The 22,606-nt window shown below is 34.9% G+C and overlaps 1 protein-coding gene across 1 annotated transcript in view; it reads left to right on the forward strand.

Annotated features, from left to right (window-relative positions):
- LOC131057541 (F-box/kelch-repeat protein At5g15710-like) overlaps positions 1 to 22,293 on the forward strand; it is a 43,438-nt gene extending 21,145 nt beyond the window's left edge. The window contains exon 2 of the mRNA XM_059212689.1: positions 22,006 to 22,293. Coding sequence (XP_059068672.1) covers positions 22,006 to 22,293 — 288 coding nt within the window. The remainder of the gene's footprint in view (positions 1 to 22,005) is intronic.
- Positions 22,294 to 22,606: the final 313 nt, after the last annotated feature.

The raw sequence follows: 22,606 nt of genomic DNA on the forward strand, positions 1-22,606 counted from the left end.
GATGTGAAAAAAATAGCCTTTTCTACTCGCCTAAACACGCAAAAATCCATGTTGACCAAAGATCTCATGGGAACACTCTGACCCTCTTGTTCAATCTCTACATGATCCTTCTTTCGAGGTTGACATGATTGTGGATTCTTATGTACAACACTTGGAGGGAGGTCTCTTTACCCTTAGAGGAGACATGTGAGTCTTTGGATCATGTTCTAAATTCATCCCCACTAGATCTTGGATTGCCTTTTTCAATAGTGTAGATTAGTACACTTGATTTGGAAGGGGCAAATTTCAACATCGACATGAGGACACTTGAGAAATTTTTAGAGACTCCATTCATCTTGAGTTTTTTTCCTACATCTTCCCTTCATGATTGGGGAGACTTCATGGATACACATTTGGTTTTGTTTCTTCCTAAGAGGGGGAACGTTGTTCGATGATCATGGAGTAGTTTCAAGCTTCTACCATTGGTGCACATTCTACATTGAGGGGGGGCTACTTGCTCTCTCTTCTTCTCTCTTATGGGGGGAACTTTTTCCTCACATGGGGTTTTGTCCTTCTCATACTTCTTCTTTGAGAGTTCTTTTGTATTTTCATCTCTTTTTGGGGGGGAGTTTTTTCCCATGTGGTTTTCTCCCTTTATCCATTTGTGAGAGATTGCATTGCATTTGTACATGGGTACCTAACATGGCCTAGTATCCACTTGAACCATATTGCATTGTTAACTTGAGTCTACATTCCCATAAGTTGCACTTAAGAGGGGGTGTTGGTGTAAATTATGTCTTATAATTATACTTTACTTAAGTTGACTTAGGGTAATGCATTTCATAGTAGTTTGGATATGAGACACTTAGGGAAGTGTGCACATAGGGATGATGCATGTAGGAGAAATTCCATCTTTTGTGTTTTTATCTTGTTGTTACATTCCACCTTCGGTGGGTGATCCACCTCTTGTGGAATATATTATTATTTCTCCTACATACCCTCACCTATCCTTGTTTCTCATTGAGCCACGTCATAATTGTGTGTTCAAATATTCATACAACCTTACCTTTATAAGCAAGCTCATCTTCATTGTATGTAATTTTGATGACCTAGTTGATCTTATTTTGCATCTTGATTAGAATACAATTTATTCTTATCAACATTTTATCTCTCTTGATTGTGCTATTCATTGAACTCTTGATCTTGGCTATTTTGACAAATTCTTATAGTACCAATATTTTGTGATTCTATCATTAATTTTTCCTATATATATTTACTTATATGGTGATTCATATGTGTTGGTGTAAATAATTATTCATCTTGGATATTATTACACCTTACTTAGGAAATGCATTACATAGTAGTTTGGGTATGAGACACTTGGGAGTTTGTGCCACATTCGGATAGTGTGTGTAGGATAATTTCCACCTTTTATGGTGTTGATCTTATCTTGTTGTTACACTCCACATTCAGTGGGTGATCCACCTCATGTGGACTATTATATTGTTTCTCCTACCTACCCACACCTATTTCCTACCTACCCTTGTTTCTTATTGAGCCACATGTCATGTTTGTGTGCTCACATATCTATATAGCCTTGCCTATATAAGTAGGCTCATATTCATTGTATGTATCGATTGATGATCAAGTTGATCAGTATTTTCATCTTGATAGAATACAGTTTATTTCTATCATATATTTTGTCTCTCTTATTTGTGCTTTCCATTGCCTCTAGATCTTGGCAAAATATCACATGGTATCAGAGCTAGTCCATGTCTCACATGGTATCAGAGCCATTAGAGTGTCATTGGTTTGCTAATTGAGATAAATTTGATGCTATTTGAGGTTGTGTATTTTGGAGTTTTCTATTGCAAGTTATTATTGAAGCTTGATGGGTCAAATATGAGGTTCCTATTGGATTGAGGAGGACCAAGAAAGTCAGTTTTGCCTTTTGTTTTATCAAAATTGGACTTCAGAGGCCAAATCTAGAGGCATTTGAAGTTTGACGCTGTGGTAGAAATTTTCCAGAAATTATAATTTTGTAGACAATTTTCAAATAGCGACATCTCACTCATCTGGACTCGTTTTTTCGAGCAATTTTTTTTGTTTTGGGGTAGAATTTCATTTTCTGTATAGTGATGTAGGAGTTTTCTGATTTTTGGATATAGGTTTTTTGGAAATCGTAAAATCTTGATTTTTACAACTTTGGAGGCTTCGTTTGGGCTCATATGGACTCCTTTTTAGGTGCCGTTTTTATTGAAAGTGCATATTTTTTCATCTAATTTCATAATCTGCCATCTGTTTGTAGTGATTTTAAATAGAAATTATATTTTTTGTATTTAGCCATATTTGACATATTTGGTACTTGCATTTTGCTTGAATCTCAGTTTAGATCACTAGCAGTATTTTTTGAAGTCTCTTAGATCTCATTTTGAGAAGTTGTAAATTGAAATGAGAATTCCACTTTGCCTTGTTTTGAAAGTGGCCCATTGTATATGCACTAAGTATAAAGTGCCAAAATCACCATTTTGGGGGGATTTCTTGATTGAGTATTTTGGGGGGGTGTCTTGTGTGATTGTGTCTCTCTCTATCTTGTGTTTTTTCATTTTGGTGCTATGGGTTCTCCTAAATTTCCACTTTTAACTCCTCATAATTATGCATCATGGAAGATTAAAGCATGGAGTAAACTAATGGGAAAAGGACTCATTCATTATGTAAATGAAACTATTACAACACCACCTGATCCTAAGGCTGATCCTAATGCTCAAATTGAATGGATTACTAAGAATTCTATGGCACTTGGAACTCTTAGAAAGTATGTATCAGATGACCTCATTTTTCACATTGATAAGTGTACTACAATTAAAGAGGCTTGGGATATTTTTAAGAAATTGTATGGTCAAGTTGATGAGATTAAGGGCTACAAGCTTGATAGTGAACTCACAACTTTGGATCCCAAGGATTTTGATACAATCCAAGATTATGTCACAAAAATAATTGAGCTAAGAGCAAAGCTAAAGGATTATGGAATTGACAAAAAAGATGCTCAATTGGTTTATAACTTGTTGGACAAGCTTCCTTTAGAGTATGCAGCCTTTGTATCTAGCTTTCACACCCATAGGCTAGCTCAAGGTTCATCATACACTTCTCCCTCATTTGATTCATTCACAGAGATGTTGATACTTGAGCAATGTAAGTCGACCACGATGGGGATTCTCAAATCTTCAAAGTCACAAGCTTTGGTGGCTAACAAAGGGAATCAAAGTAATCAAGGAAAAGGCAAGAATCAAAAGCAACCTAAGTCTAAATCACAACAAGATGGAGCACAATCTTCCTCTCCACAACAAGGTGATTCACTATTCTCACCTCAGAGGAAATCATATAAAGACAATCTTTTTTGTGGATATTGCAAGAAGTCAAGACATGATGAACATCATTGTTATAAGAAGGATATTGATGAGTTGAAGAATCTTCTTAAGAAGAATAGAATCAACCTATCTTCTAGAATGCCTACATTGGCTTCTTCTTCCAAGGATAAAGGAAAGGATAACTTTTTTGGGATAGATAAAGGAAAGGGACAAGCTCTTTGTGTTACTACAAGTCATGATTCAGGGAGATGGCTTCTAGATTCAGTGGCTTCTCATCATATGGCATCTTCACAGTCTATGTTTTCTACATTTGAGCCTTGCCACATGCCGCAGATTTTGATGGGCAATCATACATACATGGATGTGATTGGGAAAGGATCTATTGCCATGGGGGATAACTCCTTCAATGATGTGTTGTGTGTACCCCACTTGACAAATAATCTTCTTTCCATCTATCAAATCACACATGGGGCAACTAGGAAAACTGTGGAGTTCACACCTAATTCAGTTATCATTAGAGACTTAGAGAGTGGAGCTATCATTGCGACTGGGGTGGTTGATCATGCATCTCGGTTGTACTCTTTTTCAGATTTTGGTCCTATTGATAAGGTTGGTTCTTCCTATGTTGATGATTCAAATTTTGAGGAGAACTTTGGGCATTTGAACTTGGGGATTCTCACATGTGACCCCGTTCTTGAGCCTTGCATTTCATCTCCTTCTATTGATATCACACCACCTATTGCACCTGATGATGCAGCTAGTGCGATAGTTTTGCCTTCTTATGATTCAGTGCAGCAGGATATTTCATGTCTTCCAACTTCAGTTGATTGGGATGCCTACTTGATAGACATTTCAGGTTTGTTTGTGGACTCCTACATTGCATATTTGGGAGACACCATTCATGACATTCATCTTCTCTTTGATGAAGATGATCCTTCTTTGATTGTTGCGAGGGATAACTCTGACCCTCTTGTGCATTCTCTGCATGATCAATCTTTAGAGGTTGACATGATTGTGGATACTTTTGTACAACACTTGGAGGAGGTCTCTTTATCTTTTGAGGAGACATATGAGTCTTTGGATATTGTTCTACATTCATCTCCACTAGATCTTGGAGTGCCTTTTTTAGCAGTGTGGCACAGTTTACCACCTTTGGAGGGGGTACCTTTCAGCATCGACATGGGGACACTTGAGCAGTTTTCAGAGATTCCTTTCATCATGAGTATTTTTGCTTCATCTTCCCTTCATGGTTGGGGAGACTTCATGGATACACCTTTGGTTTTGTTTCTTCCTAAGGGGAGGAATGTTGTTTGACGTTCATGGAGCAGTTTCTTCATTTATCTTTGAGTTTCTATCATTGGTGCAGATTCCAGATTGAGGGGGGGCTTCCTAGTCTCTCTTCTTCTTCTCTCATATGGGGGGGACTTTTTCCTCACATGGGGTTTTGTCCTTCACATACTTCTATGAGAATTCTTTGTATCTAGTTTTCATCTCTCTTTTTGGGGAGGGTTTTTTCCCATTGCGTTTTTCTCTCTTTCCCTGCTTTGTGAGAGATTTCCTTGCACTGGTTTTCATGCATTTGCATTTGTACATGGGTACCTAACATGGCCTCGTAGTCGAGACCCATCTTGCATTGCTTAGTTGCATTGTAGACTTAAGTGCATTCCCCTAAGTTGCACTTAAGGGGGGGGTGTTGGTGTAAATAATTATTCATCTTGGAAATTATTACACCTTACTTAAGTTTACTTAGGAAATGCATTACATAGTAGTTAGGGTATGAGACACTTGGGTGTTTGTGCCACATTGGGATAGTGTGTGTAGGATAATTTCCACCTTTTATGGTGTTGATCTTATCTTGTTGTTACACTCCACATTCAGTGGGTGATCCACCTCATGTGGACTATTATATTGTTTCTCCTACCTACCCACACCTATTTCCTACCTACCCTTGTTTCTTATTGAGCCACATGTCATGTTTGTGTGCTCACATATCTATATAGCCTTGCCTATATAAGCAGGCTCATATTCATTGTATGTATCGATTGATGATCAAGTTGATCAGTATTTTCATCTTGATAGAATACAGTTTATTTCTATCATATATTTTGTCTCTCTTATTTGTGCTTTCCATTGCCTCTAGGTCTTGGCAAAATCTCACATGGTATCAGAGTTGGTCCATGTCTCACAATATGTGTGTGTTTGACTATGTATATACACACACATATCTATATATGTGTATATATGTATATGGATATACACACATGTATAGAAAATATATTTTCTATAATTCATTATATTATATATACATATATGTATACAAAAACATGCTTTCCATATTATATTTTGACCACAAATATTTTTTATATGGGTGCCACTACTCTAATGCATCTCCACATTGAATGAAGTATGAAACCCATTGAAGCTAGGTGTTTAAGATTCTATTTTCATTAAATCATCATTCCATCCATATTGCTATTTAGAACTTTGATTGGATTGTTTCACAATATTTTTAACCATAAAATAAATAAAAAAATCAGATTATAATGAATTTTGATAATATTTCCTAATATATATAAATAGCTAATAAAATATTTGTTATTTGTGGCTTGAAGAGAAAAAATACGAGAGAAAATTGTAATAACTCACTTAATTTTGAAATGCACCTTTCTTATTTGATCCTTAAACTTCAATAAAATTATACAAAATTTGTAGCCAATTTTGAGAAATTTTTGAATCTTCAAAAAATAGGGTTTCATCATCATCTTTTCCCAAATCATACTTTGATACCAAAGGATAAGATCCACAAATATAATAATAAAAATAAGGCAACATAGAAGATGTATCACACATAACATAAAAGATACTCATAGGCCAAGGTTCTTCATATCAAATTAATGCATAAATAGAATAAACCCTTAAGAAATGATAACATCATACAATACTTCTTATAGGAGCCAATTTGTGCTATATGTCACATAGCTTACTCTTCCATATCCTTAGGATGATATTCACATCCTTTAAGTAGACCTCATGTTAACAACATAATGAAGTGGTAAAACACTAAACACATTTAGATATACTTATTGCCTAATATAATTAATTACTCAACATAACTAACTTAAGGAATGTGTACCACACATTGGTACACAAATATACATACATATGTACATACACATGTACATACATGCATACGCATGCACATACATACATACATACATACATACATATCCCTAATACATAAGTTTGAATTATTATTTAGAATAGCAAGATATGCATGTAGCTTAAAGAATTAAAGTTTATAGCTTAAGAAGTGGTTTTATTTTTGGATGGAGGAAAATTTATCTAATGTGGGTGAATTAGACACTTTAGAAGAACCCAGAATAACCAAATATAGGGAATAGAAATTGTAGAACTAGTCAAATGAAAATGTATAACCTCTTAAAAATGCATAGTATGGAACTAATGACATCTCCTTTGATTTAGCTTTGTTTTTGACAATTATATGTACCTATGACATGCACAGATGCCCTTAATTATTGATATAAATGAGCTATCAATCATTAGTTTAATCATCTGTAATCAAGGTAATATAACATAAACATATCCTTCTAGATGTTCACAACTAGATTACACTTATTAGGCTTAGTAGAGCCAAGACACTATAACCTTAACTTATGATTTTGTTAAAATAAGGCTTCAATGATAAGACTCACTTTCCATGACTTAATTGTTCAAGAATAAGGATATGAGGCAAGTAAGACACTATATTCATCTTCTCCTCAAATTGAATCCACAATAATGTCTTATATGAACTCAAATTGAATCCAAAACGATGTCTTATTCACATTCATATTGAATCCACAATGTCTTATATGCGCACTCAATTTGAAAGGGTATATATCATAAAGATTACCAATCTGATCACAATCTCATGCTTGTTTTACGCATAATAATTCCATTTTTAATCATACATAGTTTTATGCTTACATGCATCATTGGATCTAACTCAGTAACAACTTCATAATTATCTCTTCTTATGCATCAGAATCTCATTTCCACTCAATCCAAGAAAACTTGATATTCCCATTTGTCAAATGAGACACATGAATCACAATTCCATAACTTCCTCGTACATCATCATTCTATTGGAACACACCTTCTGTAAAAATTTATGCTGATGTGTGTTGTGGAAGCCAACTCAATCATCATGATTATTTTTTTATCAGCTTGCACTAGCTTTATACCTTTTAGGGTTCAGCTTATTTAAAGTCCTATATAAAATTAACATGGTAGACGTGTATTTGAAAAGAATGATTCTATTGCCATCTTGAAGTCCTTGTTGAATAAGTACCGCAATTTGCCAATCAATTCACAGTAGGTTCAAAAGTCTGGTCGCAGCTATTCTGGTTTCGAAATGGATCTTTCGTACAGTATGATAGTGACGTGTTAGTCAATCATAACCGTTTATTACAAAATCGACAGTATAAAACATGCGACACATGTTAGTCAATTCATACTGTCATTTTGAAACCAGAATAAACACGTCCCAAAAATCTTTGTTAAATAACTATTGCAAGATTGGCAATCAATTCATACTCATAGTAGCCCCAAAAGTCTTTGTTGAATAGCAACGGCGTTATTGGCTATCAATTGACAGTAGGGCATAAGCTAAGACCCTTTTGCAAATGGTTTTGCAGATTTCGACGTGCAAGCTGAGTTGCCGTTCTTGTTTATGAAACAACTGTTTCTTCTTCTTTGATGTATGAGTTTACTCTTTTTCAAGAAAGCGAAGCGTCACTATAACAATTGATCGATTGGCTATAACTTGTACTTAAATATCAAGCATAACTTTATGTATATCCTGGAAATATAAATGTACCGTCAACATCTAGAAATATAAAATTTGTGAAAGTGGTATGACTGATAGATTCCTGAGATGCGATGAAAGGTACACCTCAGATCTAAAGAAGCCATGCTTTCGGACTGTTTCAGCTGCTTGTTATGATGAAATCTGGAGTTGATGTGAAATTATTTTGTCATTAGGGTTTAGCATTTGGTTTTGTTTGTATCTTTCTGTTCTTTAGAGTAAGAGTCTTTTGTTGTTATGCATTTAATGTAGAGTTTGTCTTATTTATTGTATTATCGTTACTTTTCAAATGACTTTGTTTCACAATTTCACATTAAGTTTGGTATTCTTTGTATATAAAAGGACTCTTTTGGGCCTCAGTTTGGAATTATGCTAAATCTGTAAAAAATGTTGAGATAATAGTGTTGGGGTGCTAGTGTTCTGCTTGGTATTTTTCAAAAGGTGAAAAATTCGAATATCGGTTTTTGATGTCTTGAGCATTGTACCTTGTCATCCTAGATCAAAAAGGTCTTCCATGGTATGTTTAGAAGCATATATAAACAACCCTCTATTTCTCATTTGAGGATAGATATGCTAAGAGGGAATCTATCTAGACATACAATATATCTATGAATAATACTCAAGCATATTACAATATAAAATTACAGTGAAACTATTCAAGTATTGCTTCTTGTTTATTATTATATTCATGTTATGCACTAAAACTTGCAAGACTTCAAGAGGGTACTACAACATCACTTGTGTGGGATCCGAGCAAGGGCTTCACACCTAAGGTAACTTTGTCATTACAACATTTATGTTATTTGTTTTACCTCTACTCTACCGAAAATACGTACTCTTTATCATCATCATTATTGTTGTTGTTGCAGAGGTGAGAACACCAACACAGGGTTTGACTAAGATGAACCCCTATTTAATAGAACCTTTTTCCCTATTTCATGTGTATAGGCACAAATCCAAGGGATTCTAATCATGATAGAGCTACAAATGGACAAAGTGGATTGTGATAAAAAATGTCACACTTTGAATCACACAAACCCTAAAGACGCTAGTAGAAAGTGCTAATGTCCTACCACTTCTATCTTAGATTCCATTGATAGGTGTTCAAATCTTTGTTGATTCTAGTCCCACTCATTATTGTCATCTACACAACACAATGACACTAGCACCTAATGTTGAAGTCCTACTCAATTAGCTCCACTTTCAGGCTCCAAGTTCCTCTTTATATCACCTTCTCATATCTTCTTTTTGTTTCTATCTTTTTGCTTTGTATCATCTCTCCTTGTTATGCATATATATGAGTTTTCTCTAGTTAAAAAAATAGTTGTGCTATTCAAATTTTTAGTTTACTCATGCAAAATTCTTCAATTGAAAATGATATTAAAATCATGCATAATTGTTTCCTTTTCCCTTCACTAAAAATTATTAATATTGCATGGTATGTGCTTAGTACAATTTTTTAATGGAACAAGTAAAAAATATTTTATGGATATTCACCTTGTAGTTTAGCATTTCATTTTAGAAAAATTCTCCTCTTTCCTTCTTAAATTTGATCAAGAATTCATTGAATATTATAAGAGTTGTTTTCATAATTTATAAGGTTATATTATAAATAACATCTGACATTTACAAGATTTACCATGTTGATGAAGAGGTGTATAAAAATACAAATTTAAATATCAACAACACACATGTAAAATGACAGTTGAACATATAATTGGACCAAGTTATGACATGTTTGAATTTATGATAAAATAAAATTGATTGATTGAAATGACTTTTTGAGTGGTTGTTTTCCTAGTTCCAAATCCTAGAGTAGATTAATAAAAATGACATTTCATTCAAATCTAGATTTAACTAAATATTATAAACTAAATTTTAATCCTTGGATATGGCCACATTATTAAAGATAATAATCAGAGAGTCTCATTTTCTCTAATATCATTAGTCATAATGAACATAATGGGTTTATAGTTGATGTAAGTGTACGGTAAAATAATGAACATAACGAGTTTATAGTTGATGTAAGTGTACACTAAAATTGTATTCAAAAAATATATATTTAAACAAATTTATATTCCATGAAATCTACTATATAATTTGAAACACTTGAGTATCTCGAGAAATTTTCAAGATGATTGAAATGCAATCATTCTAGTCTACAAAATTATTGAAGATTTGAGAAGTTATCTACTAGTTCTTGACGAAGGTGTTAGCACTGCCAATGATAGGAGATCTGAAACATAACTTCTCTCTTGAAAAGTGCATAAATGTATGCTCCAAGGTTCTGGAATTTTAGGTCTTAGCCACGTAGGATAGATCAATGGAAATCAATGTGCTGTAAACAAGGGGGTCTATTGGTTCTACCACTGGAAATATATATATATATATATATATATATATATATATATATATATATATATATATATATATATATATATATATATATATATATGAAAGTAATCTAAGTAACTAAGATTATACCAATTATTCTACAATACTTGAGATTATAGAGAAATCAACTTCAAAATGAAATTTAGTGGACAATGTTAATCAATGAATCATTTAAAGCATGGAAGATTAAACCACAATGAGAAACCATATTTATATAAATTAGATTATCACAATCCATGAAAATATGATGCAATCATTTACTAAAACAAACAATACCACAATACTTTTCGGAACCCATGCACACATGCAACACAAAATTCCTACTATGCTCTTGGAAATTTATTGTAGCTAAGTTATCCTTCACTCTTGAGTTATTCAACAACCAACAATAGCATTTACTAAGTTGTTTGGATAATTAACATAATTAAAATATGAATACAATTCATCCACACTTCACAAGATTTGGCAGAAATTTCACACCAAAGTTGTATTAATATTTCACCAGAATCTCTATGCAAAATATCTAGGTCCCCTCTTACAATCAAAAGAAGGGTTTACATAGAGTTTGGAACTGAGCATTCATAAACCCCAAACTAAGGTTTCTGGGTGAATTTACAACCCACAATTAATTAAAAAAAGATGAAAAATGCATAAAAACAAGGCTAAACTAAAGCTAGACTACTCTAATCACTTTCTAAGTGGTAAACAACTAATTTGGGTGAGCAAATCCATGGAGAAACACAACTATATCTAGCATGTTAAATTTTTGATGACTGCCCATCTTTTACCCATAGATTTGCATGAACAACAAGTTTCTATTCCTCCCATCAGCCTACTATAGTTAACTGAAAGTTACTAGAATTGTCCTGACATGAAAAAAAAAAACTCCCTTCACTATCAAAGTTCGGCCCCACCAAAAACTGAGAGTTATCTAGTACAAAACTAAAGTCCAAAACCGCCTCTTCATTTTTTTGGCTTTTGGCTTCTATTTTTCTAGAAACTTTTCAAAATTGTAGTTGTATGTGGAAAAATGCGGTGACCAAAATGAATAAATCGAGATCAAAAGACCCACATACCAATGAGACTCTCAGTGCAAGTATAAACTAATTTAAACTAGTTTAACTTCCCAAGGGGTGTCCCATTGTTCTCTATCTCACAGGATCCCTAAAGTCAATGTTTTGCTCTCAGATCATTGAGTAAATGACTTAGGAATGACAACTCCAAGAATGAGTGATATTGTGATCTATATGCATGAATGCATTCTAAGATCTATATGATCTGTTAAAAGCTATGATGGTTAAGTTAAGATGAATATAGTGATATGATAAAGATATTGCTAAATTATCCTAACATGATATATTAGCATGGATATACTATTGATATGAAAAAGCTTCTAAATGCTATGATGATATTCTAACAAAGAGAGGCTTAAAATGCTTAATACAATTAGACTATAATATAAATGCATGAAACTTGGATATATGGATAATGAAGAATGAGAGCTCTATTTATATGGAAAATAGGGCAATGGATGGTTAAGATTGAATAATCCTAACAAGGGCTAGGATTGAAAGTTAATCAATTCATGTTCATAATTCTTACCAATGAAATGGTGACAATTGTCAACAAGAGGTTGCTTGAGAGAAGATGCAAGAGGCATTAAATGCCTGAGAAGACATGAACCTAGGAGGTAAGGGTTAAGGTTAGGTTAGGGTTATCCAATGGATAAAGATTTTATCCAAGGGGCAAACTCTTGTGCAAGGGTTAAAAGGATAACTATGGTCAAAGCCACAAGTGTTTGATGAGACACCTAGGTTAGATGAGGGTTAGTTAGAGAGAAAGTCTCTAACCATGAAAGAAGGTTGAGTTAACCATTAATGGTTAAGAAGACTTTGGAGACAAATTTGTAAGAATCCTTCCAAATTTAGGTGAATTTAATTAAATAAATTGAGTAATTTGTTTAATCAAATAGATGGAAATGAAGATATTAATTAAATAAGATTTAATTAATAGGAAGAATGGGGTTAAAATAAATATTAAATATTTATCTAGGAAGGTGGTCAGATTTATACGTCTATATTTTGCCTCTTTGAAGTGACGTGTGTGCACATGTTGATTCAAAGAAAAATCACTGGATATGCCACCCAAAATTTTATCGATATGATGTTGTACGTCAAAATGTTGATATGATGCCCCAGTTGTAGATTTGATCAACGATATTGATTATTCCCCCTTGGGAGATGAATCAAGGATCTAGTGAAAAGTGTTAGGATAACTAGTGGATAACTGAGAGGTGGGGGGGGGGGGGGGTGAATCAGTTGTCAACAGATTATATTAATCAAACTACTTTATAACCTTTAACCGGAGCACATAAACATTGAATACCAGAATAGAAGAAACATATATCAGTAAGCAATAAAAATTAAGAATGAAAAAGAGAATTAACACAATGCAACCATACCACATAACACCATGATTTGTACGTGGAAAACCTGGTAAAGGGAAAACCACTGTGGGAAGCCTACCCACAGTCAGATGATACTTCTACAGAAAGTATGTGATACAATAAGGGGCCTACACATGCATGAAGGCACACTGCCTAGAGCATACTGCTCATTACAAAGGAGTTTCACTGACTATAGAGAGGTTATAACCACCTCAAGATAATTGGAAAATAATCCATAAGAATGAACTGCCATAGATATCATCTACAATGCCTGATTACAATCCCGGTTAAGCTCAATACTGGAAGCCTTTAACCTCTTACTTAAACCCAATTCGATCACCTATGATTGACCAAATCTCCTTCGTATATGATATTTCATTCCATGACCATGAACATTTTCCACCACGATCTACAATGAGATCTTACATCAATTTATACAAACCCTAAGGCCTAAACCATTTAGGCCAGCCACCTAAAAGATATTACAATAAGATCATTACATACATCTATATTACAATGATATGCCATGTCGGCTTAAGATTAAAACAATATTAACGAATCCATAAAACATCCCGATAATGTGTAGAGAACACGTTAACATGATACCGATCCATAACCTAGATAGGTACCAGACCTAATCTGGGTCTACCATGCTGAAGCAATGTCTCCAATCAGTCGAGGCACAATCAAGGATCACCTTCTGCATCCTGAGTTCCATCTAGAAGCTGCACCAACACCACTTATGCAATCTGTCAAAGATTCTCAGTAAAATCTCTACCGGTAAAACCTTAAACCCTTATCGGTAACACTAGTTCTTCTACCAGTAACCAAAACCTGTCTGCTGGTAACCAACCATAATAGCTAGTGTTGACATCAATGCAACACATAATCAATTCCTACATATTGCCAACAATCTCCCACTTTGGAATTGTTGGCAACACTAGATGTGAAAAAGAAAACATCTAAGTGCCAAGAAGTGCCAAACATTTCTCATAGAATATATAACAATGAAAAACTAAAAAATCCCAGCAACTCCCCCTGAGGAGTGTAGTCCAATCTAAAACTGATTTGAATTTTTCACATATAACTCTCCCCCCTTTGACATCAATGCCAAGGATATGACATAGATATCAAAATCCCGTGAATCTCAAAGCTGACTACCCCCCCTAAGTAGTAGCACCACTACATCAACCCGGAGTAAAGGATAAAGCTGATGATGCATACCAGACTGATGGTCTGCTCTATCAATTAAGTTTCTACCAGAGGGGTAGATACCCCTAACCTCGCTCTCAAATACTCAAATGATTCCTTAGACAACGGTTTAATGAATATATCTGCAATCTGTTCTTTAGTGTTCACATAAACCAATTTGACTTCCTTTTCTTCCACCTTGTCCTTCAGAAAGTTATATTTTATTGATATGTGCTTAGTCTTAGAGTGAAATACCGAATTCTTAGACATGCCAATACCTACAGAGTTATCACAATAGATAATTACTAGTTCACTACAATTTACCTTGATATCCTTCAACATTTGCTTCATCCACAAGACTTGAGTGCAATTAGTTGTTGCTGCAACATATTCGGCTTCTGCAGTAGATAAAGAAATGCATGACTATTTTTTGCTGATCCATGAAACCAATTTCTTTCCAAGAAAGAAATCTCCACCAGAAGTGCTCTTCCTGTCATCAGTATCTCCTACCCAATCTGAATCTGTATATGCACATAAAGCGAAGTTACCCTCTCTAGAATACCATAAGCCATATTCTATTGTTCCTTGCAAATACTAGAATATCCTCTTTACTGCACATTCATGATTTTCTTTAGGATTACTTTGATATCTTGAAATAATACTTGCTGCATTCATAATATTTGGTCTAGTCTGAGTTACATATAACAAGCCACCAATCATAGACTTATACCTTATTGAATTTACCGATGCAGATGTGTCTTTGATAGTTAATTTCTCACTTGTCACCATAGGAGTACTTACCGGTTTGGAATTATCCATACCAAACTTCTTCAACAATTCCCTTAGATACTTAGTTTGATAGATAAAAATGCCTTTATCGGTTTGAGTAATCTGCAAAGTTAAGAAAAATCTCATCTCACCAATCATGGACATTTCATATTCATTCTTTATATTATTAGGGAATTCCATGCACAATTTATCTTCACCTCCAAAAATGATATCATCAACAAATACTTTAATAATCAGAATATCATCATCAGTGATCTTGTAATATAAATTACTGTCAACACTGCCTTTAGTAAAACTAAGCTTCAAAAGATATTTATCCAATCTTGCATACCAAGCTCTAGTAGCTTGTTTAAATCCATATAATGCTTTCCTTAACCTGTAAACCATATCTTTGTCATCTGTCAGTGAAAATCTATCAGGCTGCTCAATGTATACCTCTTCCTCAAGTTCACCATTCAAAAATGCACATTTAACATCCATTTGATAGACCTTATAGTTCTTATATGCTGCATAGGCAAGAAATAGTGTAACAACTTCAATTCTAGCTACAGGTGCAAATGTCTCAGCATAATCAATTCCTTCCATTTGAGAATATCCTTTACAAACCAATCAAGCCTTGTTTCTTACAACTTGACCATCCTCATTTAATTTATTTCTAAAAACCCATTTAGTTCCAATAACATTCTTATTTTTAGGCTGGGGAACTAAAGTCCAAGTGTTATTCTTCTCTATTTGATCTAATTCATCTTCCATAGCCTTTAACCAATGTTTATCTTTACAAGCTTCAATAACAGATGCTAGTTCAATTTGAGAAATAAGACATACCTCTTCATTTGCCAGTCTTCTTCTTGTCATAACTCCCTTGTTCCTATCTCCAATGATTTGATCTTTAGAATGATTTAACCTTACATACCTTGGTGTCTTCTGAACTTCACGTTCACTGTTCTGATCATCAATCACAGTTGAATTTTCTGATTGTATTGGTATAATTGTCTTAGTGTCTTGTACCGGTTGAGGCATTGCCGGTTCAGTTATGATTATTTCCACTGCCAGTTCCCTGTCATATGATATAGATTAATTTTTGTATTGCTCATCCACTTTCACATTAGCACTCTACATAATTTTCAGCGATATTTTGTTATAACATCTATATGCTTTGCTCTAAATTGAATATCCAAGAAATATCCCTTCATCACATCTAGGATCAAACTGTTGGCATTCTACACTCTAATGAGAATAGTTGACGTTGTCATTGATGGCAACCAACCGGCAATAGGTTTTCTACACAGGTAGACACTATCACCGACATTTAGATTACATCGGAAATGAAGTATATCAGCACTTAGGCCGACATGGGATAAATTTTTTCTTATATGAATTGTATTGTAAATAAAATTAATTATCTGTAAGCCAACTTGGTGTATTGTAATAGACTCATATATGTATGAGATCTTATAGGTCATTTTTGTAATGTAATGGATAGGAATGAATAGAAATGGAATTATAAGGAAGAAGGATAGAATATTATTGTTGGACAGTGAAAGGTTTTTGGTTAAGATATATGACTGAGCTTAAATAGGTACTGAACCAGGCATTAGAGATGCTATTTTTGAGCAGTACATAGTATTGGATTTAATTATCCATATTGTAGTTAGTGAGACTCTTTTGAGTAGTGCGCTCCAGGTAGTTGGACTTCCTGCATGTGTAGGCCCCTATTGTAAGTAATATTTATTCATATTGGCCAGTGAGTAAATATTATGGGTCACAAATCCCATCGAGGTTTTTCCCACATCGGGTTTCCTTGTTAAAATATTCTGTGTTATGGTGTGCATTTATGCTGTCTCTATTATTTCTCTTTACTGCACTATTTCTTGTTTACCGGTACATTGTTTTGGGTTGTAAAGATATAAATAAGTTTAAAGATTAAAAAAATTGGTTAGACACTGATTCATCCCCCCTCTCAGTGTCTTTGGGACTGCCATTGAATCTAACACAAACTTACCAATTGAATCATCCCTTTTGATATAACATTTACTTCCAAATTTTTTGAAATATTTAATAGTAGGTGTATGTCCAAACCATAATTCATAAGGGGTCTTATTGATTTCACCTTTGATGTGAACTCTGTTGAATATGTAGAATGTTGTACTCACTGCTTCTCTCCAATAGATGTGAGGCAATTTGGCTTCCATCATCATGGTTCTTTCTGCATCCAAGATGGTTCTATTCTTCCTTTCCACTACTCCATTCTGCTAAGAAGTTCGGGGTGCAGATAACTGTCTCCTAATTCCATTTGTCTCACAATAACTATTAAATTCATGAGATGTGAACTCACCACCTTGATTTGATCTCAGACATTTGATTTTCAATCTAGTTTCCATTTCCACCTTTGCTTTGAAGATCTTGAATTTCTCAAAAGCTTCAGACTTCTTCCTTAGAAAAGTCACCCATATCAATCTAGACTAATCATCACTTATCAACATGAAGTATCTATCACCTTGAAAGCTTCTAGTCCTTGCTGGACCACATAAGTTAGTATGAATCAAATCAAGCACATCCTTAGATTTATCATGTATGCTCTTAAAAGAAGTTCTAACTTGATTTCCCAATTGAAATTCCTTACATACCAGATTATGAGGCTTTATAATCTTAGGTATATCTCTAATTGCCTTTATTGAACGGATCTTAACAATACAATCAAAATTAACATGACACAACCTCTTATGCCATAGCCAACTCTTGTCAATATGAGGAATCAAACATGTCTTATTACTAGTGTTCAAGTGAAAGATATTACCTCCAGTCTGAGTACCAGTTGCAATCTCCAAACCAGTTTTGTTAATGATTTTGCATTTTCTATCTTTAAACTGAAGTTGGTATCCCTTATCCACCAATTGACCAACACTTAAAAGATTATGCTTTAAACCTTCTACATAATAGACATTATCAGTATTATGCTTGCCATCCAAAGAAATAATACCTTTACCTTTAATCATACATGCTTTGTCATCCCCAAATCTGACTTGACCGCCATTGTATTCTTGCAGGGACAAAATTTTTCTTTTATCTCCAGTCATATGATGTGAACATCCACTATCAATTACCCATTCATCCTTGTCTTTAACTTTTGCTGCCAGGGTCATTTATTCATTCTTGATCGCCGGTTCCGGTTCATCTTCTTTTAAAGCATAGAACACCCATTCCTTTCCATTGATAGATCCACTAGCAGAGTCTGCTACTGGTTCATCCTCAGAGTCATCACTTACTCCTTCCTCATCCGCTATGTAGAATTGTTTGTTTCTCTTGAATCTATATATGTTTTGATTAGGCTTAAATGATTTCTTAACTCTTTCTTCAAATCTTGCATTCCTTTCAGGACATCTAGATGCAAAATGACCAATCTTATTACATGCAAAACATTTAAAAGGTGCTTTTCCTTCATACTTATTTCCAGCCGGTCCTTTAGGTACTCTTATAGCAAATAAGGCTTCAAGTTGCTCGAATTATTCATCCTCTTTCCTCATATCTTCCAATTCTTTTGCATATAGGGCTTTCCAATCACTTTTGCCGGTAGATGATGATGCATGAAAAATAGGTTCAAACTTTGTATCTTTAGAGGGTCCAAATTCTTCAAGCTCAAAAGTATATAATTTCCCAATTAGAATGTCTATGTTAACTGAAGTGTTTGGCATTGTTCTCAATTCATTAATTGCAGTCTCCTTCATCTTGTACGCTAGTGGAAGGGCTCTCAAGACTTTGGAAACTATTTCATTTTCACTCAGAGATCCCCCACAACATTTAATTCCCATGACAATCTCATTTACTCTTTCCATAAATGTAGCAATTCTTTCATTATCTTCCATCTTCAAGTTCTCATATCTTACCTAGTAACCATCAAGTTTAGCAATTTTGATAGTAGGATCACCTTCACTCAGAGTTTGTAATTTATCCCACATAACATTTGCAGATGATTTATTAGTCAATCCCATGATTTGTTGATCAGTGAGTACACACAAGAGGGCTTCTCTAGCTCTACAATCATTTTCAAAATTCTTTTCCAATTCTGCAGGAGTAGGATTACCAGATGCCGGATCATAAGGTGTATATCCTTTCTCAGTGACCTCCCAAATATCATTGCCAAGACATCTAAGATGAGTCTCCATTTCGGATTTTCCGTATCCCATTATTTGTTCTATCAAGCTTAGGGATTTCTCTTCTGAAAATAGTGTTGCCAGTGGATTTGAAGTATGAGTTGCCATAGGGTCTACCTCAAGTGGTATAACTGATGGACAACTGAGGGGGGGGGTGAATTAGTTGTAAACATATTATATTAATCAAACTACTTTATAACCTTTAACCAAAGCACATAAACATTGAATACCAGAATAACAGAAACAAATACCGGTAAGCAATAAAAATTAAGAATGAAACAGAGAATTAACACAATGCAACCATACCACATAACACCATGATTTGTACATGGAAAACCTGGTAAAGGGAAAAACCAGGGTGGGAAGCCTACCCATAGTTAGATGATACTTCTGTAGAAAGTATGTGATACAACAAGGGGCCTGTACATGTAGGAAGGCACACTACCTAGAGCATACTGCTCATTACAAAGGAGTCTCACTGACTACAGAGAGGTTATAACCACCTCAAGATAATTGGACAACAATCCAGAAGAATGAATTACCAGAGATAGCATCTACCATGCCTGATTACAGTCTCAGTGAAGCTCAATACTGGAGGCCTTTGACCTCTTACTTAAACCCAATTCGATCACCTATGATCGACCATATCTCCTTCACATATGATATTTTATTCCATGACCATGAACATTTTCCACCACGATCTACAATGAGATCTTACATCAATTTATACAAACCCTAAGGCCTAAAACAATTAGGTCGGCCACCTAAAAGATATTACAATAAGATCATTACATACATCCATATTACAATGATATGCCATGTCAGCTTAAGATCAAAACAACATTAACCAATCCATAAATCATCCTAGTAACGTGTAGAGAACACGTTAACATGATACCGATCCATAACCTAGATAGGTACCAGACCTAATCTGGGTCCACCACGCCAAAGCAATGTCTCGAATCAGTCGAGGCATGATGAAGGATCACCTTCTACATCTTGAGTTCCATCTAGAAGCCGCACCAACACCACTTATGCATTCTGTCAAAGATTCCCAGTAAAAGCTTTGCTGATAAAACCTTAAACCCTTACTGGTAACAATAATTCTTCTACCTGTAACCAAAACCTGTTTGCCGGTAACCAACCATAATAGCTAGTGTTGACATCAATGAGAAAACATCAATGCAACACATAATCAATTCCTATATATTGCCAACAAAGTGTTGTCAAGTTATGATTGTTTTTGAATTAATTGCTATATGAGAAGATTAACTGTGTTGGATGCACATTATTGATTCATCTCCCAAAAATAATGATGTTGATAAGGTTAAAAATGAAAAAGTGGGAGTAAAATACATGCCCCACTTATTAACCCTTTGATTTACCCTATGAAAAGGTAAAAAGTGATTTAAAAAAATCATTTGCACACTTGTCTCCTTATGATTGTGACATTTGGAGCTCTAACCACGATGCTGATTCCATACTCTCGCACCGATTTGAGCGTGTCAGGCGATACTAGAGACCCACCGCATATGGCCCACTAGTAAGTGACCATAATCTCTCTTTATTTTTGATTAATTTCATTTATTTCTGTCATGTTTTTTTAATTTTTGGGTCAGAATTTGCCGGTTTAGTGCGTAGGGTAGAATGTCTAGACCATACGATAGGAGTGTTAGCGCGTAGCAAACCCTAGGTAGTTTTAGCATCTAAGCACCAAATAGTAGCGCGGTTGGGGGTAGGTTAGCGCGTAGGGGGATTTTAGCACATAGGTTCTATATAGCAGCACCTAAGGTATGCCTGTTAGCGCGTAGGATAGCTTGAGTGCGTTGGGAAAACATGGTAGTGTAAATGGTATAATAGTTAGCGCGTTTAGTAGATTTAGTGTGTTGTGCAGACAGGGTAGTGCAATAGGTATGTCAGGGAGCGCGTGATAACAAGATGACGCACAAGGTGTGTTTTATAGAGTATACGTGGAAAATTTTAGCACATACGTGGCAACTTAGTGCTTTGGAGCCCTGATTTAGCGCATAAGGTAAAAAGTTGGAGAAAAAAGCATTGTGAAAAATGCATCATAAGTCAAATGGATTGGATAGGTTGCGTAGATATCAATATGGGTTCGCCGATTGTTCTGATAAGGTTCATGATCCGATGTGAGTCCTATTTTGTGATGATGTATGATTCTGATATGCTGTTGGATTATGATATGAGTCTGTGGTCGATATGGATCTTGTTTTGATATGAGTTGCTTTTTGATATGAGTCAAATTGTCGATATGAATCTGATTTCGTTATGGGTCTTTGAGTCGATTTGAGTCAATATGGGTTGATATGGGTCTTTGAGTTGGTTTGAGTCTTGATTTTGATATGGGTCCTAAGTTCAATATGGGTTTAATTTCGATATGGATTTCGATTTTGATATGGATCTTGATTTCGTTATGGGTCTGATTTCGATATGGATTTTGATTTCGATATGGATCTTGATTTCATTATGGGTTTGATTTCGATATGGATTTTGATTTCAATATGGATCTGATTTTGATATGGATTTTGATTTTGATATGTGTCTGATTTTGATATGGGTTTGATTTTGATATGGGTCTGATTTCGATATGGGTCTTTGAGTCGATATGAGTCTAATTTCTATATGGGTCCTAATTTTGATATGGGTTCTGATATGATGCACTGATATGATTCACTGATTGATGCAAATATTTTTCTGATGTGTTTTTGATATGCTTTGCTTTTTCAAGTTGATTTATTTTTTATTATTGATAGATTTGATGGAATCGAGAAGTGATGATGGATATGTGTTGATTTGCAGGCAGAGCTTGGTGTACTATTGTCTCGGGAGCGATTCCCGAAGCCATGGACACTTATCCCGCGCTTGTCACAAGTTGACAGAGATGCGATTGAGAGATATGGGTTATCCTCTTTACTAGACATTCCCCGGTATATCATTAACCAAGGGTTATTGACAATGTTGGCAGAGAGGTGGCATAGTGATACAAACACCTTTCACTTGGCGACCAGTGAGATGATAGTTACAGCAGAGGACTGTTATCAGATTCTGTGGATTCCTGTGGTTGGGGCATTGCTACCCTATGAGTAGACCGAGGAGGGTGGCACAGAGGCTCTCCGCCGTATTTTTTAAGATAATGAGATTAGTGGTTACAAGATCTCATGGTAGGAGTTTTTAGATCTAGGTTACGCTCCGCTATCGTTAGTATTAGCAGGTTTTATTTTTGGGTTTCTGTGTCCTAACCGTAGGTCGAAGGGACTAGTTGTTGGACGGGGATTGGTTCTAGAGGATATGGTGATGCAGGGACACAGGTTTGCATGGGGGTCTTTCATGTTGGCCCACCTATATAGAGAGCTCCACCAGGTAGTATATCTGGGATACACTAGTCTATCAGCTAGGGTGA

This window comes from Cryptomeria japonica, chromosome 10 (assembly GCF_030272615.1).
Source record: "Cryptomeria japonica chromosome 10, Sugi_1.0, whole genome shotgun sequence".
NCBI classification, from domain to species: Eukaryota; Viridiplantae; Streptophyta; class Pinopsida; order Cupressales; family Cupressaceae; genus Cryptomeria; species Cryptomeria japonica.